This window comes from Trematomus bernacchii, unplaced genomic scaffold (genome assembly GCF_902827165.1).
Source record: "Trematomus bernacchii unplaced genomic scaffold, fTreBer1.1, whole genome shotgun sequence".
Lineage (NCBI taxonomy): Eukaryota > Metazoa > Chordata > Actinopteri > Perciformes > Nototheniidae > Trematomus > Trematomus bernacchii.
The window spans coordinates 13,729,018-13,750,425 of NW_022987564.1; the positions used below are offsets into that span (position 1 = coordinate 13,729,018).

Here is a 21,408-nt window from a genome sequence, read left to right on the forward strand (position 1 = left end):
AGTTGGGGGGAAAAGGAAGACGTACAAATTGACTGAAGAATACCGTGGTATGCATGCTGTTATGAGTCTATAAATATTGACCAACCATCACTTGGCACCTCATTCTGTAACCAAAGATAGATCGGCATGGCAACAGAGGTTCACTTTTGCTCTGCTTCAGTAATGTCTATCTTAAATAACGGGAGTATAGGAGATACAACACAGCTCTCAAAGGGTTCAAACAGCATATTTTCTTAGCAATGTATCATGGCATACTTTCTGTAGAGACGTTTGAGCAGAATCAATCTTCTTCATCTTATATTTGGCAAGAAGCCAACTAAGAGTGTACACCAAAATGTTGAACTTTTCGTTTATCAACTTTTAGCTGGAATATGTATCATTTGCAGCTGTGGACTTTAGAAACGTGTCACCAGTTTAGAAATCTACTTTTTATTTTTTATTAAAGGGACCCAGGCTTCCAGGACACCAAAACAGAAAATCAGAATGAATGAAACCTGTCAGTTAGAATTGGTCATTAATGTTTTATTCAATAAAAAAGTTTTCCTGTAGATTACCTTAGGCCTTATCCCCTAACAGCTTTTAACAAGAAGTGTATTAATGTGGGCAGGTGGATGACTCGAATAAAAGGAGCTGGTCGGTGACAGCGAACAAACTGCCAGTTCTGGGCGGTGGATGCCAAGGTGCCGTATCAGCGGTGTGGAACAGCTTCTGTAAGGAGTCCAAGCTTTCACTGCCTCGCCCTGCAGTTCTGAGTCATTGGCTTGGACAATCCCACCAAGCCTCAGCCGGGGATCCTTCAAACCACAATTAATACACTGAGCAGTGTAGCATGGCCATGAGGAGAGGACGGAGGAGGAAATTGGTCAAGAGGAAATAAATGAGGAAAGAGAGGGAGAGATACTCGAAGAAAAGTTGAACGAAATTATAGAAAAATATTGAATCAGCTGTAAAAGGCATCTCGAATGACAAAAAGACCATGACAAGGCTGTGTGGTCGTACAACAATATTATGTCAGCTTACTGCATGGGTAATTCCACGAGTTTACAGCACTATGACGGCATGGTGGCCTCATTTCATGTGGCAGGTAGACACAAAAAAGACAATGGCAAAAGAAGACATGTCAGAAAATCCTTAACTCTTGACCCTAAACATGTATTTTACACGCTCACTCTGTCCACCCCTCCTTTTACAGCAGAGAAGTTAAAGTAGGCCTCTTGATCTGTGCACATTTTTGTTTTGTATTCCATCCACTTACTCTGTGGTCCTGTCACTACAACTCCTTGTATGTCAGAGTATTGATTGGATTCAGATTTCTCTCATCTCCATGACAGCTGACAGAATCTCTTCTCTTGTCTTCTCGGCAAAGCTCCGCTTTCACAAAATGTCCTTTGAAATGCTAGGCTTATTGAATTTCGGCACACGTTGGATATTTTACCAGTAGAAAGACCACATTACAAGTAGTACAGAACCACACCATTTAATTATAACCAGACATTCTAAAAACAGAATTGATGGCAAGGATTTTTGATTTCAAATGGCACTTGACACTCAAGAATTATTACCAAATCTAGGCTAAACATTTTGATATTTCTTCAAAATAGTTGTATTCCAAATATTTCATTGTGTGCTCCTCAGAGCAAGGGGAAGCCATGAATAACTCCGCTGAGACCCACAGTCTAGTGCAATTAACTTAGTGAAACTTCAGCTGAACTGCAGGCTGTTTACTCAGAGAGAGCAGAGAGGACAAGCCAAGCATGTGAAGCCCTCAGTTTTTTCCAATATTGGCAATACTTTTGGGCATTTTCCAATTTTAGCTAAATAAATCATCAAAGAAGTTCAACTGCACAAAATACATTTTCGAGTTCTCTTTACTTCTAGTCATGAATGTGCCGTTCAAATGAGTTGCAAAATTGGACCAGAATGGTATTATTCATAAAAAACAAAAACAACATTTCTCTGTTTGACAAGACTCAGTTGAAAGTGTGTCCACCATGTTTACTGGGTCAGCTCAATCATTTGCTATGATCCTGATTTACTTTTTGGTATTTCATTGCTGCCATCAGGTGGAGCTTTTGATCAAAGTATACTCTGAAGTGCTTTTAATCAGGTAATGGAGTGTCATAGAGGGAAAACTCTGCCCTTATGATTCTGTATTTTGGTGGCTTTCTGGTTAGCTGCAGGGATTCTTGAGTGGCAGAATGAGCCATTTTTTTCTACAGTAGAAGAAGCCTGTACCGCAATGTCAGGGTGTGTTAAAAAAAAAACGGGTTTCAATCTTCTCCTGAATTGAAAATGTGGATATAAATAGGTGGGTTGGGAAAATACTGTCCTACAAACTAACCCACATTCCAGTCTAGCTATGTTATGAAAATACAGCAATAAAATACTGTACCTCGACACCCTTCATCCTTTTTGTCATGCCTCCCAAGCTACCCCCTTCCTCACTGTCACTTTCCTATTCAGGTAGCATCTTGACTACCATGCTTTTCTGCTCGCCCTGGAATGAGGTAAATAATGTCTTCCACTCTTTCTATAAGATGGTTTGTAGATCAAAGAAGAAGAGCTGGTGCTTTCCCTGAATTCTAAAAACGGTCTCTCCTCCACCAAATTCATTGATTCACATCCAAGCATTTGTATTTTATGGAGTGCTATACTTAAAAAAACATGCATTTTACACATTGTTCTGAATGGATTTTCATACCCAAGTCAAATATGAGTCACACATGTATACACACATACTTTACAGAATCACACACAAACACATTGTCCCGGGGATTTAGATTAATGAGTGGTGGGTGAGCAGCAGTGTTGGGCTGAAGCAGATTAATCTACAGCTATAGCCTGGCACCGGCTGTGATGAATGGGAGCTTAAAGTGCATCTGTACAAACACACACACACACACACAACGCATAAATTGTAAAGAATCATCAGATATAAAAGCATGTGCCAAGAGGTAAAAATGTGCCCACTATAGTCACATATACAAAAACAGTTCTTTTTTGCACAAGAAGCTAAAATGGCACGCTAATTATGGCTGTGTGTGGGGCGGCCACGGGTAAAGACAGGAGCACAAAGGAAGCAAATTGACCCTCTTCTCCCTCCGACTACAGAAATCACACCCTTCAGCCCTGACAAGTTTTGGCAGCGTTGCTTGAAGCCGGTTATATGGTTAGCGAATGTATTCTAGGACTACTTCTCCTAAGGTAAATCTTCCACATTGGTCACAATTCTCAAATCTTGCCTGCAGATGCGTTCCCATATGCGTGTCCTCTAGGGACAAATGTCACCGAGCTGCATCTGGCAAACCTGCAAACTCTGAACATGCACTGGGCTTTTGTCAAGCACAGAACACCATGTGATTGCCTGCTAGTAGTACGTTTACCCCTTGCTGCCATATGTGATCGCATCTCCCTCGTGAATAAAAGTAGGATAACACAGATTTAGATTCAACAAGCCGTTGATGACAAAACATAGACTGAGGCAGCACCGGGCACACACTTCACTTGGTTTTCACTGTGATATGGAGCGGCTTGCAGTCCATAAAGTAAATGGTGACTGATTGTCTCAGTGACATAGTTGCTTGTAGCCCTGCAGCTAAAAGGGTGCTGCCGCTGAGCACCTGTGATCCGATGCTAATGCTATTTCTGACTGTAGCAGAGGATGATCCTAGAGAGAGCAGGGTTCAGTAGAAGTAATGAAACAAGTCCAGCCAGAGAGAGAGACACACACAAACGCACACCCACACACCGATAATAAGGAGCCTCAGTCCTGCACTTGTCACAGCAGCAGTACCCTCATGCTGGTTTCCCCAGTACTGATCTATTTCAGTGTGCCGATCATTATGCTGCACCTCTGTTGGTTAGCCACAGCTAACAACCTGTAGACAGCTCTCTGGAATTTCAGCGCTGTGGAGTCGGTATGGATTACTGAAATCACTGTTAGGTTTACTGTGGAGCTAACTAGCTGGTGTGAGTTTCCGTGGTCATTATGGAAGGACTGCTGGCTGTGATTTCAGAGACATAACATCCTGTCATAGGTGAAGGGAATTACAAAGACTTAATGTGAACCTTTTTAGACTTTCTGACGATCTGGGTTGTGAAAGGATAATCCTGCCGTGCTTGTGAGACTTCAATTGTGTTCACTGACAGCCGACACATCACACAGAAGGCCTGGACCTCACTACTGAAAATAAGTGTGGCTGGGAAAGATTCAATATCCTCTTTGTCATCTTCTCAGCTTTCAGCAGTATTATTAGGAGAGCGATGATCATATGGTCATTCATTACCACATGGCGTTGTATTCCTCCGCCAACCAGTCAACTTGCTGTTAAAAATGCCATCACTTCATTATTTTATGTTATTAGAAATATGTGTGTAATAGTAATTTTTCTTGAGTGGCTTTACGACCGTAACGTAGAAATGATTTCATCCTTGAGTCCATGTGAGCTTTAGTGACTGCACAGTAAAAACATTTCTGGTCTTTTATACCTTATTTTTATTCTATTTTAATTGACTTCATTTGATTTTATTCTGTTTCAAAGCAGTTACTTTGAGGTTTGAAAGGTGCTATACAGTTGCCTTGCCTTGTGTATTTCCATGCAAGTTTGAATGAATAGGTTTTTGATTGTACTGTACATAGTAACAGTGTTGAGGAAGCTACTTACTTCCTACCAAGTAGTTTACACTGTAAGAATTACAGCGAAACTACTAAGTTTTGTTTGTAAACAAACCAAAAAGTAATGCACCAAATCAAATTCACAATTTATGTGATATGAAATTACAAAATATACAAATATATACAAAAAATGACCAACTTGAGCATGGAAAGCTTGCAAAGGACAGCAGTGTTTAAACTTCATGCTAAAGATTTCCTGGCTTTGAGTCCCTATTATGTGTAAAGCTCCAAAAAACAGGAATTTTGTTGAAAATATGTTGTTTCCAAGCTCAAGCCGACATTATTTAAGTGACATAAAAAAAACATATATTTCTGTGAACATTAAATGAATCATGAAATCATTTAATATTTCCTATAAACTAGAAACACATACAGCTCAAACTCTTGATGTAATTGTGACTGAATAATGTTCATGCTGGGGTTGCACAATGATTTGAAATGTTGGCAATATTGACTGATGCAATATCCTAATCTCAATGATCGTAATATTTGATAAATGCAACATTTGTGAAAATGTCACTCTAAAGGAAGTTATGTGTTGCTGCAAGTAGTCCCGGACTTACGGTTCTCTAAAGACTCAATCAAGGTAATGCCTAAAATAAAATCTCCCCACGATCAATTTAATACATTTTTCAAAGGTAATGTGAATAATGTTTCAAAGATGGTAATACTCTCTAATATCTCATATCATATCGCAATTGCGAGTCTGCGACATTGGTTAAAGTAATCACAATTAGTAGTTTGTTCCTAATCATGCAGCCCTGGGGCCTCATTTATAAAGCCTTGTGTAGGGTTCACGTGGGAAGGTTGCTTACGTAGGACAAAGCAAATAAATACGCACAGACATTTTCCGATTTATAAAACACTGCGCACGCACGTCCTACGCCGGTTTCCCTTTATAAATCAAAATCAACTCGAAATGCGGCGCAGCTTTTGCGGGCTTCACGTAACGCCCATATTTGCCTATAAATAGTCAAAGTAATGCCCCGTATTAATATTCATTTTGACTGACTGCATGAAGAAGATCGCAGGAAATGACGACAGAACAGCTAAAAAAGACATTTCACACCGTGTCAGATTTTGTTTTTTTTGGGGAGGTGGAGACAAATCACAATTTGTTTGGTGGATGCAGTTTGAACCAGAGTAGCAGCATGAAGGTCGGATCGTCACCAAAATAAATAAATAAGTGGTCCGAAAAAAGTTAATGACAAAATACACATAACCTTCCTCAGGCAGTGTGTCAGTGTGTTTGTGCCGGGGACAGGGGACAGGGGACAGGGGACAGGGGACAGGGGACAGGGGACCCCCCCCCCCATGATGAGAAACTGTAAGAAAGTATCGGGGGATCCCTGCGGAATGGAGTCAATACATTTTAATTTTTTTATTTGGTGGTTTGTGTTCCAGCTGTCAATCAGCTGTGCGCAGCATCTCCACTGCAGCCTGTGCCAGCCTATATCCACCAGTTAAATGAAATAAAACACATGTGTTATATCAGCTGCCAAATCTACCAAATATATGGTGTTCTTAGTTTCCATACCTCCTGTGTTTTATGAGCGACTTATCAAGTCTTAGCAAACGGCATAAAACATGATAGTATAAACCATGCTCGTATCTATACAACCTATAGAAAAGCAAAACGGCCTCAGTTTAGACGTGATTCTGTCCTTCTGCTTACCGCATCATTTATGAGAAGAATACATGTCATAACATTAAGACAACATATTCGAGGTGGTTTTAAATAACATATCCGTATTTATTTATTTCTCCAAGTTATGTTTTTGTGTGCACTGAGGAGTCTCAAACAGGCGTTCGTTTAATCATTTTAAGATTAGCTTTAATCAATTTTTGCAAATTAATTCTTCATATGATACACAAGGTAACATTTATTTATGGTATTATTTCCACATATTTCTCTCCATTCTTCCTTCTGCCAACGGTGTCGCAGTTTCTCGTCTCTCCCGTTTTTGTGCGTACCGCGTACGGATGGGTCAGAGTTTGCGTGGAGGACCGCACATTTTCCCGTCAAGTTTGTTTGTTATAAATCGAAAACATTGCTTAGAATCTGGCGTACGCCATCTTTTGAGCGTACGCACCGTTTATAAATGAGGCCCCTGGTCTTGAAGAAAGCAATACTCAATGTTCTAAAGCTTCCTGTGGAGCAAAAAGCAGCCTCATTTACAGTCTAAAACACAACATGAACACCACACACACATTCAGGCTTCATGTGGCACTGCCTGGTATTAGCTTTTGTAAGCTGGAGAGCAAACTGAGAGCGGTACTCCGTGAGAAGATTACTCTGATTGGGACTGTAATCACATGGCCTCAGAGTCCTTGTGTCTTTCTCCAAATCTCTCATTTTCTTGCTATGATCATTACTAAAGGCTCACTAGGGGCGTGAGCTGAAATGAATTGAATGTCATGAGTCTTTTTTCCCCCCTTTGTGCCAGGTCAAGGCTTTTCTCCTTTCTGTATGCTATTGCAAATATGGACTGAAGTTGGAAAACATTGAATAATGTATAATAGAGGAATACAGTTTTATGGTCTGTGTTTGTTCATCATCAACAGCATCAGTAGTGAAACTAAGAGTGTGTGTATAATGAGCCAAACCACACTATTTATGTAACTGCTCCACTGCACGTCATTCAGTCTCGGAAGATTCATTTCCAAACCCTCCATATGGAAAAGCAAGGACGACATTTACAAAACATGCAATTTGGCAGAGCAGTAATTAATTTTATATTACATATTACATATAATCACCTTGCCAATGGCATCATTAACCGCGATTCCTTCTGTCTGCGGATCAAATTGTCCCCCAAACAGCTCATCAGCCGCGAGCTGTTCAAATTTCCCTTTTGGAAATTACACAAAACAATGGGCACCAGAGGAGTCGTTTTGTGGCTCTTGAGTTGATTTCGTTATTATTATGCCGCAGCCATGTTAAGTCCCTTTCACTCGTTTATGCCAGTTCTCTCTATTAGACAGCAGCACTTTTATTACAGCAGTCTGTGGCGCCTTCAGGATCCATTGTCTCATCCCTCAAGTGCTGTTAAGGCCTGTTTCAGAGCGTCTTTGTCCTTCTTTAAAAACAGTGTTTATCACTTTTCATGCTTTTCTTCAGCTCATCAAATATACATTTTGTACCCAGCGTGAGACCTTTTACTGGACGGGAGATCACGGCCAGAGTAAGGCAGGCAACTGGGTTTTTTTTCAAAGTGGAGGGATGATGGATAAACCAGAAGGGGGTCGAACACAGACCTTCAGAAGAACTGAAGTGGTATAGTGTGAGCTGCTGAACACAGGCCGCCCTTCATTAAACCACTAATATTACAGGCTATTAATTATTCAGAGTAAGGTCTTATGACAGCATACATCAAGGGCTATCAGGAGGCTGGTTATTAACTGACCTGGGTGTTCCTGTGTGAGGAAAAACAGTCAAACAGATGCATGGTCGGAGAAGTATTCCCAATTCACACTGCACTCAATTCTCAATTTTTATCAAGGCTAAAGAATTTTCCTAAATGTTGTTTTGTTTCTCTTTTGGCCTGGGTGTTTAGCTCCTATGTTGGAAGGGGTGGGAGCCTTTCATATGTGTCCAAGAACCATAATCAATCCAGAGCTATTTCAAGTTGCCTTTAGCAGCAATTCATTCTTACAATTTCACATTAGAGTACTTGAAGTTTGTAATTGGGCAATCACTGACACTGACTAATGGATAAACAATGCACTTATTATAAATGTACAGTTTCTTAATGTAAGCCCCAACACATTTTTACTCATTTACAAATGTAACCCCCGCCCCTGCAGCCAGCCTTTACAGCTGCATATCATTCTTAGTATGCATTTAGAGGCACTCTGACTTTCCACAATGTGATGTAATGGACTCCTTGGACAGAAAATATAACTTAACAGTAACTCACCCCTTTTTCCCCCTCTGCCATCCCCTTACTTTCATTACCTATGTCATCACACCTTTTGCACTGATTACATCTAAGGTATCGGAAATTGTGTGTTTAACAAATGTTTCATGCCAGGCAACTCTCCCAGCAAAAGAGCTTTGTCCTTCTAATTACAAGGGATTAGGGACTAATATCTCATTATGCCTTAATATGCTTTAATGCATTTTTAATGACAGCTGGGTGTTAAAGTCAAATTCGCCGCCGTCTCCGATGGGGGCGGGAGGTGAAGATTGAGGGAGGGAAAGGGTTTCTTGGCAGCTATAGGCTGCAGGGAGGATGGGAAACATTGATTTCTTTGGCTGAGGTTACAGGAGCCTAGCAGGGAGGCAGCTGCTGCATACTGAAGGCATTCTGCGTTACAAATGGTGCACCGGCACTGATACGCAGTAAAATGCATTTCCCTCGCCGCTGTTTTATGTAAAAGGAGGGGTGGACACAAATGTCTGTTTGAATTATGATCTGGAATTGAGACTGTATATTGATTTTGTAGTTTATGAAGGGGATGACTATGTTGCCAAGACAAGTGAGATTTGAGTACCGCTGGCAGCTGTAAAGAGCATTGAGTATTCTGTTGGATGGATTGGACATAAAATACAGCCAAAATCTACTATCTGGGTCGGCAAATAATAAATCCGGCCTACAGTATGCATGTTCTGTAGATACACACATTTTCAGTTTTCAAGGGTTACAGCTATTGCACGAGAAGCCCACTGAAGCAATAGATATCCACAGATACACGACTGCATGCCCTTATAAATGTATTCATACTCACTGTTTGTTTGTCTACGCATGATTGTTTTCCACAACAGTATTCCACTCGTCATTTGTTTCCCCCCTTGTTTATTCTAATAGAGTGTAGGAGCAGAAAAAGAAATATCTGCATAATATTGCAAAGATTGATTGGGATGCAAATTGCCTTGTGAGCCCAATTGGTGTGGCTTGGCCTGTTTTAATTGGGTTCCGTTAATTAATGCTCGACGTGAAGACAAACTGAATTACTTGCAGGTTTTGCGCATGTCATTATCTCTTAATTGTGCCAGTAGGAAAGCATGTGTGTGTGAGTACTGTATGTGCATGAATATGTTGTTAACTCTCTCCTCTCTTATATTATCTTGTCAAAATCATTACAAACACAGATCATTAAGTTAATACACCATTCGAATGTTTTAATCACTGAAAGAGTAATATGAGCAAATATAATTTATTTACAGATTATAACTGAAAGCATTGGGCTTGTCAGGAACACTGAGGCATTTAATCTTAAAGTTAGATTAATATGCCATAATTAGATATGGACCCCTTGAGAAATGTTCTACTAACTGAAGGACTGGATGACTTGACACAATTTCTCTTTTATGCAACAAACACTGCAAGGATGTGATCAGTAGTCTTTTCAGTGGCAGACTCTTTAAGTCCTTTTCATGTACATATGTGCATTTATCTATTCTGAATTATTACTCTGAATAATTAATATTGCATAAGACCCAAATTATTAAATATTAAAAAACTTAAAGTACTAAGTCATGACAGCAATTGTTCATGAATAGAGAAAGAGAGAAAAGTTTTCCAAAATGATCCCACTTGAAGATAGATTGAAAATGTAGCAGCGGTTCACTAAGTGTGCAATGAACTGTGGGTTATCTCCTGGACCTGATGAGATATATCTGCAAGTTCAACTGAAAAGCAGTAAGATCCATATTTTCAGACCATTTAACAGGGGATGCTAAATCTCAAAACCCTCCATGCAACCGTATAAAAGTCCAAATGCATCACCAAGGAAAATGAGAGCAGAAGTCATTACGCTGCTCATCGTGACCGCCGAGCGATTCATCCTGCCAGCCAGCCAGTGAGTCGAGGAGGTCCTCCAAACCGACAAATAAACATATTAATGTGATCGGTCGTGCTCCGAGTGCGAGGCAATTAACGTTCGTCTGTTACCATGCAGACCGGAGTGTCGTTAGCGCCGGGGTGACCTTGAGGAGCCTCGTTAGGGAAATGATTGACGTGGCAAACGGTTGTCGGGGGTGACGCCGACAGTGAGCGGGCGGGGACGGACAGACTGGAGGCCGGGTGGCACGGCTGCAGGCGGCAGACAGTGGGAGCCGAGCGCACCTGGATGTTATGGATGAAATCTGGCTTCATCAAGATGACAAATGAAAAGTTAAGATCTAAGGCAGAGATGAGTCTCCACGGCAACTTAAAGGGGACCTATCATGCAAAATGCACTTTTTGAAGTCTTTTATACATAAATATGTGTCCCCGGTGTGTCAGGGAACTCATAAATTGTCAGAAAACAAAACCCTCTCTCTTTTTCCTCCGTAACCAAATCTTTAAAAACGGGGGTACAACGGAGCTGATCCAGATTTGCGTCCGATATGACGTAATATCGGATATGTGGACCTACGGCCCTATCAGAAACGTTGCCATCAGAAACAATGCCCGACTGTTTTGGACGTCATATGGTCTTTGTTTACATTAGCATCGCTAACACTCAGAGCTAACCTGTACTGGAGAGAGTATGTGTCAAAAAGCAGGAAATAAAAAAAGGAACTCACCTTGTGGTAAACCAGCAAGAGAAAAAGCATTTGAGCTCCATATTGTTTCAGTAATAATCCTTGATGTGGTTTTGAACATGATGGCGTTTAATCATGGGAGCATTTAGCTGAATCTCCGGTAGAATTCTGAGCAGGCATTAAGTCCCCCTCCTCTTTTTTTTCACGCTAAGGACCCCGAACCTGCAGTTCTCTAACAGGCCTGAAATAGAGGAATATTAGGGACGTCTAAAATGCATGATCTGTTTGGTATTTTGAGCAAAACACATCATAGACATGTTTTTTATATAATAATATATGCCCATAATATATATGCCTAAAAATAGCATAATAGGAGACCTTTAAATGCTTCAGTTTTGCACTAAAAGGAGCTAATAACTGCATATGACAAAATAGAGGTTCAACCTTCATCATAAATGGTTGTTGATTTGTTTGTCATATATTTTCCAACAATATAAGTATAATCATTTAACACTAATCACCTAGCAACAGCTAGAACAAACCCTGCATTGATGGCTACAGTTAAACTGCAGAATAAATTATTTTTGGACGACCTCCATAAGAGACGCCGTACAGGTCAGTGAAAGTGTGAAACAGTACCTGTGATATCGTGCTGTTTGAAGGAGTCGCTGTAGATCTGGTGCTGATTGGGACAGTGTTTCTTCAGCCATTTGCACACATCCTGCTGGGTCCACAGGGCCACCGGCTTAGACAGCTTCACATATCCTGGCTGAGAAACACACAAAAATAACATTTAGAAACCTTCCACCATCTGTTATACTGCTTATATTTTGGTTTTGAATCAGCTTTGTGCAGCAGTCGTACAGTATGAGTGCCCTTTATCTTTTAGCTAGCTGTCTCTCCGTTGTTATATTTTAGATATCCTTATGTATGAACATGTATTATTAAAGCCTGGGGGTAATTGTTGGTGGAATACCACTTCCACATATTGGTCAGACGATGAGATGTCAGGACTGCAGTGCACTGCATTGTCTAATAAAATACTGCTCACCCTCGTTGTTTCACTCATGGGTCGTAGTGCAGTCATGTGACACCTTCCACCTGACTGATTTCGTCGGCTGCTGTGTGACATTTTCCAGAAAGGATCAATAAAGTATTCATCTTTTAAAGTAAAAAGAAGATGCATATGTCAATCTCAAGCTGAGCAGAAACTCTGTTATTAATCTGGTATGTTGTGTTAAGCCACACCACACCATGTATTCACCTTGTCCTTTAAAAACCTGTTAGACCCCAAGCCTGTTTTTCAGGTTTCAGGCTCGAAAATGACATGCCCAGAACAAATGACTATAACTTCACTTCTAAAAGGGTTAAATTAATCATCTTTTTTCTCAAAGCAAGGTTACATCTGTGAAATGGATGTAGAAGTGTCAGAATCAATATAGATGTTTCTGTGTCAGAGTGAATTCAGATGGAACATAGTAAAAAAGTGTAAATTCTTACCTCCGCCTAACAAAAAACCATTACTTATAGTGAAAACCACCCTTGAATGATGGGTTAGTAGCCTAAAAGCTTTAGGAATCAAAATTATAACATATAATAAGTACCCTGTATCAAGATTGAGGCAAAACAAGTGAAAATTGACCTTTTTAGAGATATTTAGGGAAAAAAATTCCAGGCGGAATAAGCTTTGGGCACATTTGGGCACATCTGGTTCCATCAGTGCCATTTCACCTTTTTCAGGTACCAGACTGTAAAAATCATTTTATAACATTGACTCATCACTATAGTTATTCATTCCATAAAAAAAAAGAAAAAAAAAAGAAAAGAAATTATTGTAAAATTTAACCTGCTAATTATTGTCATGGATTTGACAACTGATGTTGTTTATTTGCTATGTTCTGGTTGCTAGCTCAGTGAGTTCTGGCCGTGCAGTGATGAGACCTATGCCAATGGAATCTGTGGAATCTCAGCTTTCAGATGATGTGTTGTTTGTGCAGAAAGTATAATTATAAATGATAATTTTTGTGAGTTATGAGCAGAAATAGCATTAGTCCGTATTTGCTAAGGGCTCATTGAAAGGCTTCTTGTGGGAATTATTATTATTATTTTTTTATTTTTTTTCGTATAGTCAGTTAGCTGAGTTTCTTCCCGTCAGCTGGGTGTGGAACATTAATAGTTTCATAAATGACACTTCAGAGATCACACTGGTGCTAGCAGATGTAGCATTTTCGGACCCTTCGGCGGGTCCTTGGGGTTTAACAGGTTAAAAATGTTGACAACAAGAGTAAGGCAGTGTTACTTCACATAACGAGAAAAAAGGAACTTTTGATGTCTGGGAAGATTTTGTATTTATTTATTTAATTCTCCATTAAGCAGTCATCCAAATTTAAATAAGATCTGTTTTATTTGTATGTCTATTCTGCTAGATTATTGGTGTTTACAGTGTCTGCCACAGAGATTGGGATGCTTTAATTTTAAGTATAGGTTTTGGTATACATAAAAAAGAAATTCCCCAAATTGCATTGTACCCGGCCTATCAAGCATGTTGAATAATGTTTCCTTCTCTGAAACAGTATGAATATTTTGAAAGATACATTATGTATAGCAGCTTTTAATGATATAGTGCTACCTTTAACAGCACATAGCCACTACACATATGCATTTTTTCGTTAAAATTGTGGAAATTAACTAAGCAAAAACACCATACAAATAAGACAATACAATAGCTTTGCCTAAAACAGAGGAGGCCACATCCAGTAGACTGCTAGCTTAACAAATAATGTGTGATTTGTTTTCTTGATATATCCAACACGATTTCCTAGAAACTGAGGTGACTCTTTAAATAGTTTTGAACAGCAGTCCAATAAAAAAAAAAGGTCAGGTTAAAGTTGAACAAATCAGAGAAAGGCACCAAGTGCTCAAATTCAAGTAGCTAGAATGTAGAGCGGGAATAAAACACCACCAACTTTCTGCCATTATGAATCACTACCATTTCAAGTTGACATAAAGGTTTTAAATCAACATTGGAGCTGTCAATCCAGGCTTGATAAATGCTTTGGGAGAGTTCAAAATCGAAACCATCCAAGCTAATTCAAGTATTGCTCTACAGTCTACAGCACCCCTATTAGCACACACGCCAGTAATGTCGTTGTAACCACTTTGTGCAAAATGAAGGTTTAATCTGCAAAAAAATTGGTCACTTTATATATTGTATTAAACATTTATGTAATATAATGTTCACATACGCACATTAGGGCTGGGGGGTATGAATTATATACAATTTGTTTTAATCAAATAAATCAATATAAATATAGTAGTATTGTAGTGTTCACTATTTGTGGTTTTGATGAATAATCATTAGTATATTGGGCAAATGTGGGTAAAGATTAATAATTCAAAAGTACTTCACTCTCCTGTTACAATACAATATCAAAAATCTAAGGAGATATCTAGTCTCATATCATGGTATCGATATACTATCAATATATTGCCCAGCCCTAATTGACATGCACATATCTATATTGCACTGTACTCTGGTTGTGAGATAGTTTAAATACTTCAACAGCGGGCAGAGCAGTAACCTGCCAAATGGACCGCTCTTGAAAGTGCTGGCTGTGCTTTTGATTCTGATTGAGGGGCTCCTGAAATTACAAACGGAGAGAGGTGATTACAATTTCACATACACTCCCCTCTACTCCAGCATGCTCTCTGGCTGCCATGTGGTGTGGCATAGCAATGGAAAGCCTTCTCTTCTCCACCCAGAAGAGAGCAGAATAACAGGTACTGGCAGCATTTCCTCTCCTTCAAGCTCTCCCCCCACCCATCCCTCATCTCTTCCACTGTATTCAATCTCGCCCAGTCCCTGTCAGATCTATCACATTGTCTTTATCACTTCCTCTGCTCACATACTGCATCTCACATCTCCCATCTCCCATCTCCCCCATCTCCCCCATCTCCGTCTATCTCACCCGTTTCTTATTATATGATACTACCTCAGCCTCTCCTCCTCTGTGACTTTCCACAGCTCCTTCCCACTCACTCTATATCTAGCACCCCAGAGAGAAAGAGAAATTGGGGGAGATGTACATGCTGGTTTTGGCATGCGCTCTACATCCCCTGCAGGTAGGCGAAGTGACAGACAGTCAAGGCGAGCAGGTAGGTGAAGCCGCAGTTCTTAATGTGTGGATAGATGAATCTGCGGGGAGGGGAGGGAATGGTGTTGCAGGTAGAAGCCACATTAACCATTAAACACATCTCAACTTAATGCTAATTGAGCCTAACTAAGAGCCTGGGGCGACAGGAGGAGGCCTGGATGGAGAGAAAGTACAAGAGGAGTGTGTGTGTTTAAAGCATGCGAGGAAAAGGGGAGTTTGGGAGAGTTGAAGTAGCAGGAGAGAAAGCAGAGGATGCTGGGAGTGTTGAGGGTGGCTTGACTAAGAAATGAAGCAAAGGGGAAAAGGAAGGAGAGCAGAAAGAAAAAAAAACTCCAGAATGGACTGGACAGAATTTGACACAGGAGACTCTCTCATTTTCCATGAACACATTTGTGAGTCAATGGCCATCTGTGTTTTACATTCTGCACTGATTTAGCCCATAGCTGTGTTCCCGGGGCCGGGTACAATAGGTAAGCCGGAGCCTTCCTGCCTGCCAGGCAGCAAACAGAGCCAAAGGGCGGAGAGAAAACAGCAGAGAGGAGAAAACAGGAATCATGCTCAAAGAGCAGTGTTCAAGAGACGGGAGGGCCAATTAGAGATTTGAGTGACAGCACAGGGGTGAGAGGAGAAGCCTGCTTTATTTCTAAGTGGGATACGCCTGGGAACGGGCACACACATATATAAATATATATCCACATGTGCAGCCCAGTCGACCATCTGGAAAATAAAAAGTAATGTACACACACCAACCATCCGATTGCCAACTTTCAGTGTATTCAGCGAGTTGCTGTCTTTGACTTTTAATTGATAACTGAAAGCCCAGTACAGCTCCCAGTATTCTTCACGTTACCTTAGCAACAGAGCAAGGACAACCTCAGAAATTAAAAGGCGATGAATAAAGCCTTTGGGGGGGGAAACCGTGCGGCCCAAACATGAACCAAGAATGTGGAATGAATATCCAGACATTAGGGACCACAGTGGAAAACCATTACTTACATAATGAAGCATGTAATCGTGCTAAACTGATAAGCATTTAAAGATCCAATATGAATGTACTCGGCTAAATTAATCAAGAGGCAATCACATGGCCTTCTTTGTGGAGACACTGTTGGAATACAAAAGGAGCTGGGGATTATGAGCGCTGAAAGGCACTCTAGCGACAAACACTGTGCGATAGAGGGAATTTGGCAGTTGTGTTGAATACAGCGGTATTTGTTTCTTAGGAGAGCTTCACCGCCCCCACCCCCCCACATCCCTTCATTCCGGCTCCAATATTGTTGGGCTGATTGCAGGGTCAAATGGCTTTACACTCAATTAAAAATGTTAACTACAGTACAGCAGAAATGTCCCCCATAATGACATTGTTCTGTCAACAATTAACTGTGTTTTGTATTACACTCGCCACAGAGACCTTATAATGTCACGTAGATTTCAGTTTTTTTTTTTTTTACTTGCACAAAAACAACAACTGAACCTCAGCCCTGGTTATTTCCCCAGACAAAAGAAGCGGGCAGTGTTTATTTATTGAGCAAATGCGTACAAGGGCAAAACAAATATTCAATCGCTCTTTGACAGTGCAGGAGCTGTTACTGTTGTTCAGAACCATTACAGCTGTCTGGCAGCGTTCATTAGGAGGAATATTGTTTGTTGGATGAAACGGGGCTTTGTACAAAACAATGCAATCCAGATTCATTGTCTAATCATGTTTTGAAAAACAAAACCCGAGATGTCAGACTTTAAAAGAATATCAGAAAAAGGCGACAAGCTCAGTTTCTACTTACATGATGTAATATAATCTTCAGATCCAGGGGAAAGGTCTTTTATGAGGCAATTATTAGTCAACTTGATGTTGTTAACATTACATATGAATATAAGGGAAATAAGCATAATGCCTCTGCACAGGCTGGCCCCAAAGTGCCTGTTTATAAATCCCATTTTAAAGTCTATATTCTCTATAGTTTTACTCACTATGAGGTGCATACATTACATTACATTTCATTTAGCTGACGCTTTTATCCAAAGCGACTTACAATTACCAATTACAGGGACATTCTCCCTGGAGTAACTAAGGACTAAGTGCCTTACTCAAGGGCACACTAGTGGTGGTGTTCCTGGCGTGATTTGAACTCACAACCTTCCGATCTTCAGCCCACCTCACTATCCATTAGACCACCACTATCCCTATATTACATCATTTTATGTTTCTTTGGTATGTTATGATTGTACGACATATCTGCTTATTAATACATTTGGATGGATTTGATGATGTCTATTATTTAAATCAAAATGCAGCAGCCCTTGTGTATAGGTTGTGTGTTAACTTCATCAGGAACTGGGGATAATTCCACGCAATTTCAACTTTTATACAGCTAGACTTTGGAGCAGTCATAAACCCAATACCCCCAATAAAAAATTGGACTAAAGCAACATTTTGATGTTCTTAGATAATCAGCTAATAACAAGTTTTCTTTGATAGAAGCTGTAAAAGGGAGAGTGTTCCCAGAGCAGTAAATTGCTGTAAAAACAGCATCAAAACATAGTCATAATCCAGTTATGGATAGAGCAATAAAGTTAAACGTGTTAAGGACTACAATGACAAACACATCAAACATTACATTACTGTGCTTTATGTATATTTAATGTTTATATCCTGCTTAGAAATATGGAGGTTATCCTCTTGCATAAACCTTCCTCTCACTTGTCAGTCCATGAATTCATTGCACATCAAATCTGCACGCTTTTCTGTTTATTTGAAGCATTTTTTAAAACACCAGCAATAAACAGCAAAGGTTGCATTAGACTGGGGTCCTTCCCCTGCCTGCATATTGAACTTGCTCACTTAACATCTGCAGGATCCACTGTCACATGCTACCCTCTAGTGTCCGAACTGAACACTGCAACAACTTCGTTTTTAAAGTGTGACTGGACAGAAGAGCGCTGAGGACGAGGAGGAGGGCTGATGCCATTAGTGCCATGTTGACTGAGTGAATGGCTGTGTGAGACACGGAGCCCAGTGTCATCAGCCCTATCTTAACCGCACAGCTAATTAACAGCTCTGGCATGCTCTCTCTCTCACTTTCCCTTTCCTTTCTCCCTGCCTCGCTCCATTTCTCTCAGCCAGGGCTGGCAGGAGATGAAAATTCCCTGTATTAATTAATGTGTTACATACAGGAATAGGGATGAAAATGAGATACATCTCTGTGTATGTGTCCAGAGAGCTGATGATGGCTGTAGGAGAATAACACGCTATGCTGGGTAAATTAATAATCCCCCTCGTAAGGAGCCTCAACTTCACCCAGGCACATCAAAGAAAGTGCACAAGACCCCTTCACAGTCCTGACCTTGGGATTTGCCAGGGTCCATAAAGCATTTCAGAGTGTGTTAACACCAAACAAGATATATTCACCTTGGGTTTGATATTGATTAGTACTGAGATGAGATGATTTGCTATGGATGTTACAGCCATCCAGCGAGTCTAAAAGGCTGATTTATGCCTCGTGTTGAAGCTATGGCTGAGCCTTGGCTCCATTACAAACCCAGCCGGGCACAGATAATCAAATGTTGTTTTAGAAATGATCACTGCAGATGTGATTTACCTGAAATGACCTAAAGTATGATTTTCTTCGTACATACTCAGGTCTGGGTTTATTATATATACATATTTGTTCAGTGCTAAATATACCATAATAGGTTCTTACTGTATGCTCTTCATGAACCCATACTAAAAAAGTAATCAATCTATCAGTAAACTGTGAAAATAGTTTCAAGGAATCATATAAATCACAGGTGGTGTGTGTTAGTATTTTAGTTTACACAGAGCCCACATATTCCTTTAAAACTTGGAAATATGTGAGATAAGTAAAGCTGTAGACACTCTCACAGTTACACATGGACTTTAGTTGTTAACTATAAAGTTCTAAAAAGCTGCAAACCTCCTATATAACTTAAGTATTTATAAATAATATGTGGCCCCTGGCTGTTAAAAATATATTGCCATTCTACTGTATGTACCAATAGTCTTTATGCACTTGATCTATTGGATTTCCCCCAAAGAGAAACACTTATTCTTAAGTGGAATCAAGAGACACCAAAATGAGAAAAAGAGCTTAGTCAGGTAAATTATAACAATGCAGTACCTCCTCCAGGTTTATAATGCAACTCAGCTATAATAGGAACGATGCCATGATATAAAATGACATGATACCTGCAAAGACTACGAAGCATGGATAAATGTTACAGCTCCTCGGAAACTCTGAGATAATTTACAGTCAAAGCACAATACAAAGCGTGTGTGTGTGTGTGTGTGCACCAATTGAACCGAGGCCTTGCTGTCTGTCTGGTATTTCCAAAAGTCCATGCGGGGATTACACAGAGGACTATGTCTGACTGCTTTGATTGACAGCTGATTATCACAGATTCCACACAGAGAAAAGAGAACACAAATATGCGTGTGTGTGTGTGTGTTTGTGTGTGTGTGCATGCATGCATGCGGAAGCAGCGATTCCTCACATATCCTCCTACAGTCCTAACCACACGGCCTATTTCTGGAGAGGAAGTAAGACATTTATTCTGCATTGCTGATGATGGATGCTCTGATCTATTATCAGAAACACAGAGGAAGAGTCTTTCCTGTTTTATTCTCTGTTAAAATATGTGTTTGTACTGAAGGGGTAGATGTGTGGAACATGGGGGAATATTATTAAGAGGGTGGTTGATTTGTTTTGTGTAGCAAGCAGGATGTTTGACTGTTATTTGATCACACATACAATCAATTTGGTACCAAGGAAAGGAAATTAACAGCACTGCGCAAGCAGAACCCTCAAAATATCGAAATATTTTGTGAATTTTCTGATATGGAAAGTGTCAACAGCCATACAGTATAGACGGCTATTTCCAGGGTACGAGGTAAACGCTAAGCTGTGTTTTGAACTAAATGCCAACATCAGCACTACTGGAACATACAATGACAATGCTAACTGCATCATATTTCAAGTCTGTCTGTTCACAGATCACAGTTCGGTTGGGTTCTGGCCTTACAACGTTTAGGTGCCAAAAGTGCTGTGTTATGGGAGAAAAAGGGTTGTTAACAAAATAAAGGAAGAACGGAAAAGAAGTTAACTTTTTATTGCATGAATGATTTGTTTTGCATCTGGTGGGACTAACTACTTTATACTGCTGGGTTGCTCAATCCCTAATAACATCCCTCTTAATGTTCTACAAACATACAGTGAAACCAAAATAGAGACTATAGTAAAATTAGGTATACACCAGGGATTTCCACGGAAGCTATCTTTCGTAACGCCACTTACCCGTGACAGCTCAGACTCGGAGACGGAGCGCTGTGGCGGCGCGCGGCGCTGGTACATGAGGGGGCTGACGTCCTGGTAGCTCGGGCTGTCGTCGTCAAGCAGCAGAGACCCTGCGTCCACAGACTCCTCCTCCTCCTCCGGCTGTGACGTCATGTCCTCCGGGCACATCTGGTGGTCAATGCCATTCTGGCTCAGGTTGCAGTGAACAGCTGTGTGGGCAAGAGGGGGAAAAAAGGAATGAGCTACGACTAAGGTTATATTTACTGTCATGGATTACAGTTGTATTTCATTGTGGACCTGCTTAATATAAATACGTTTTAGTACTTTTGGCGACCACTTCATCACTATATGACCTGCTTAATAGTATCCAAAATACACTGCAATAGGATGTATTATTTAAGGTGACTTCCAGCTGCTATATTACATAATGTCCAAACTCTACTGATTATATTACCATCTGAGAGGATGTTAAATCACAACAGGTCCTCCCACATTGAGTGCTGTACTGTTAAAAGTCCACTAGATGGTGGCAGATAGTGATACATGAAGTAGAGTTTCAATCTATAAATACAGTCTATGGTTTCAATGCACGATTATATACTTAGACCATACAGACAAAGAGACTGTAAAATAGTATACCGTCTTTGCAGCTAATACACAAGAATACAATGTACTTGACCATCAAATCACACCAACAAAATAAAGATAAGTCCTGTTCTAATAGATACTCATTTAAAGTGTGAAGCCTTCTGCCAAATTCAAATATTGAAACTTTAGGCAAATGTTTTTGTTTTCAAA

General features: G+C 40.2%; 1 protein-coding gene across 4 annotated transcripts in view; it reads right to left on the bottom strand.

Moving 5' to 3' along the window:
• The window catches only part of samd12 (sterile alpha motif domain containing 12), a 104,810-nt gene that overhangs the window by 60,879 nt on the left and 22,523 nt on the right, over positions 1-21,408 (bottom strand). For all 4 annotated transcript variants that reach the window (XM_034124371.1, XM_034124370.1, XM_034124369.1 and 1 more), the window contains exons 2-3: positions 20,611-20,819; positions 11,787-11,916 (exon numbers count right to left, since the gene is read on the bottom strand). In XM_034124371.1, the coding sequence (XP_033980262.1) occupies positions 11,787-11,916; positions 20,611-20,819 (339 nt within the window). The remainder of the gene's footprint in view (positions 1-11,786; positions 11,917-20,610; positions 20,820-21,408) is intronic.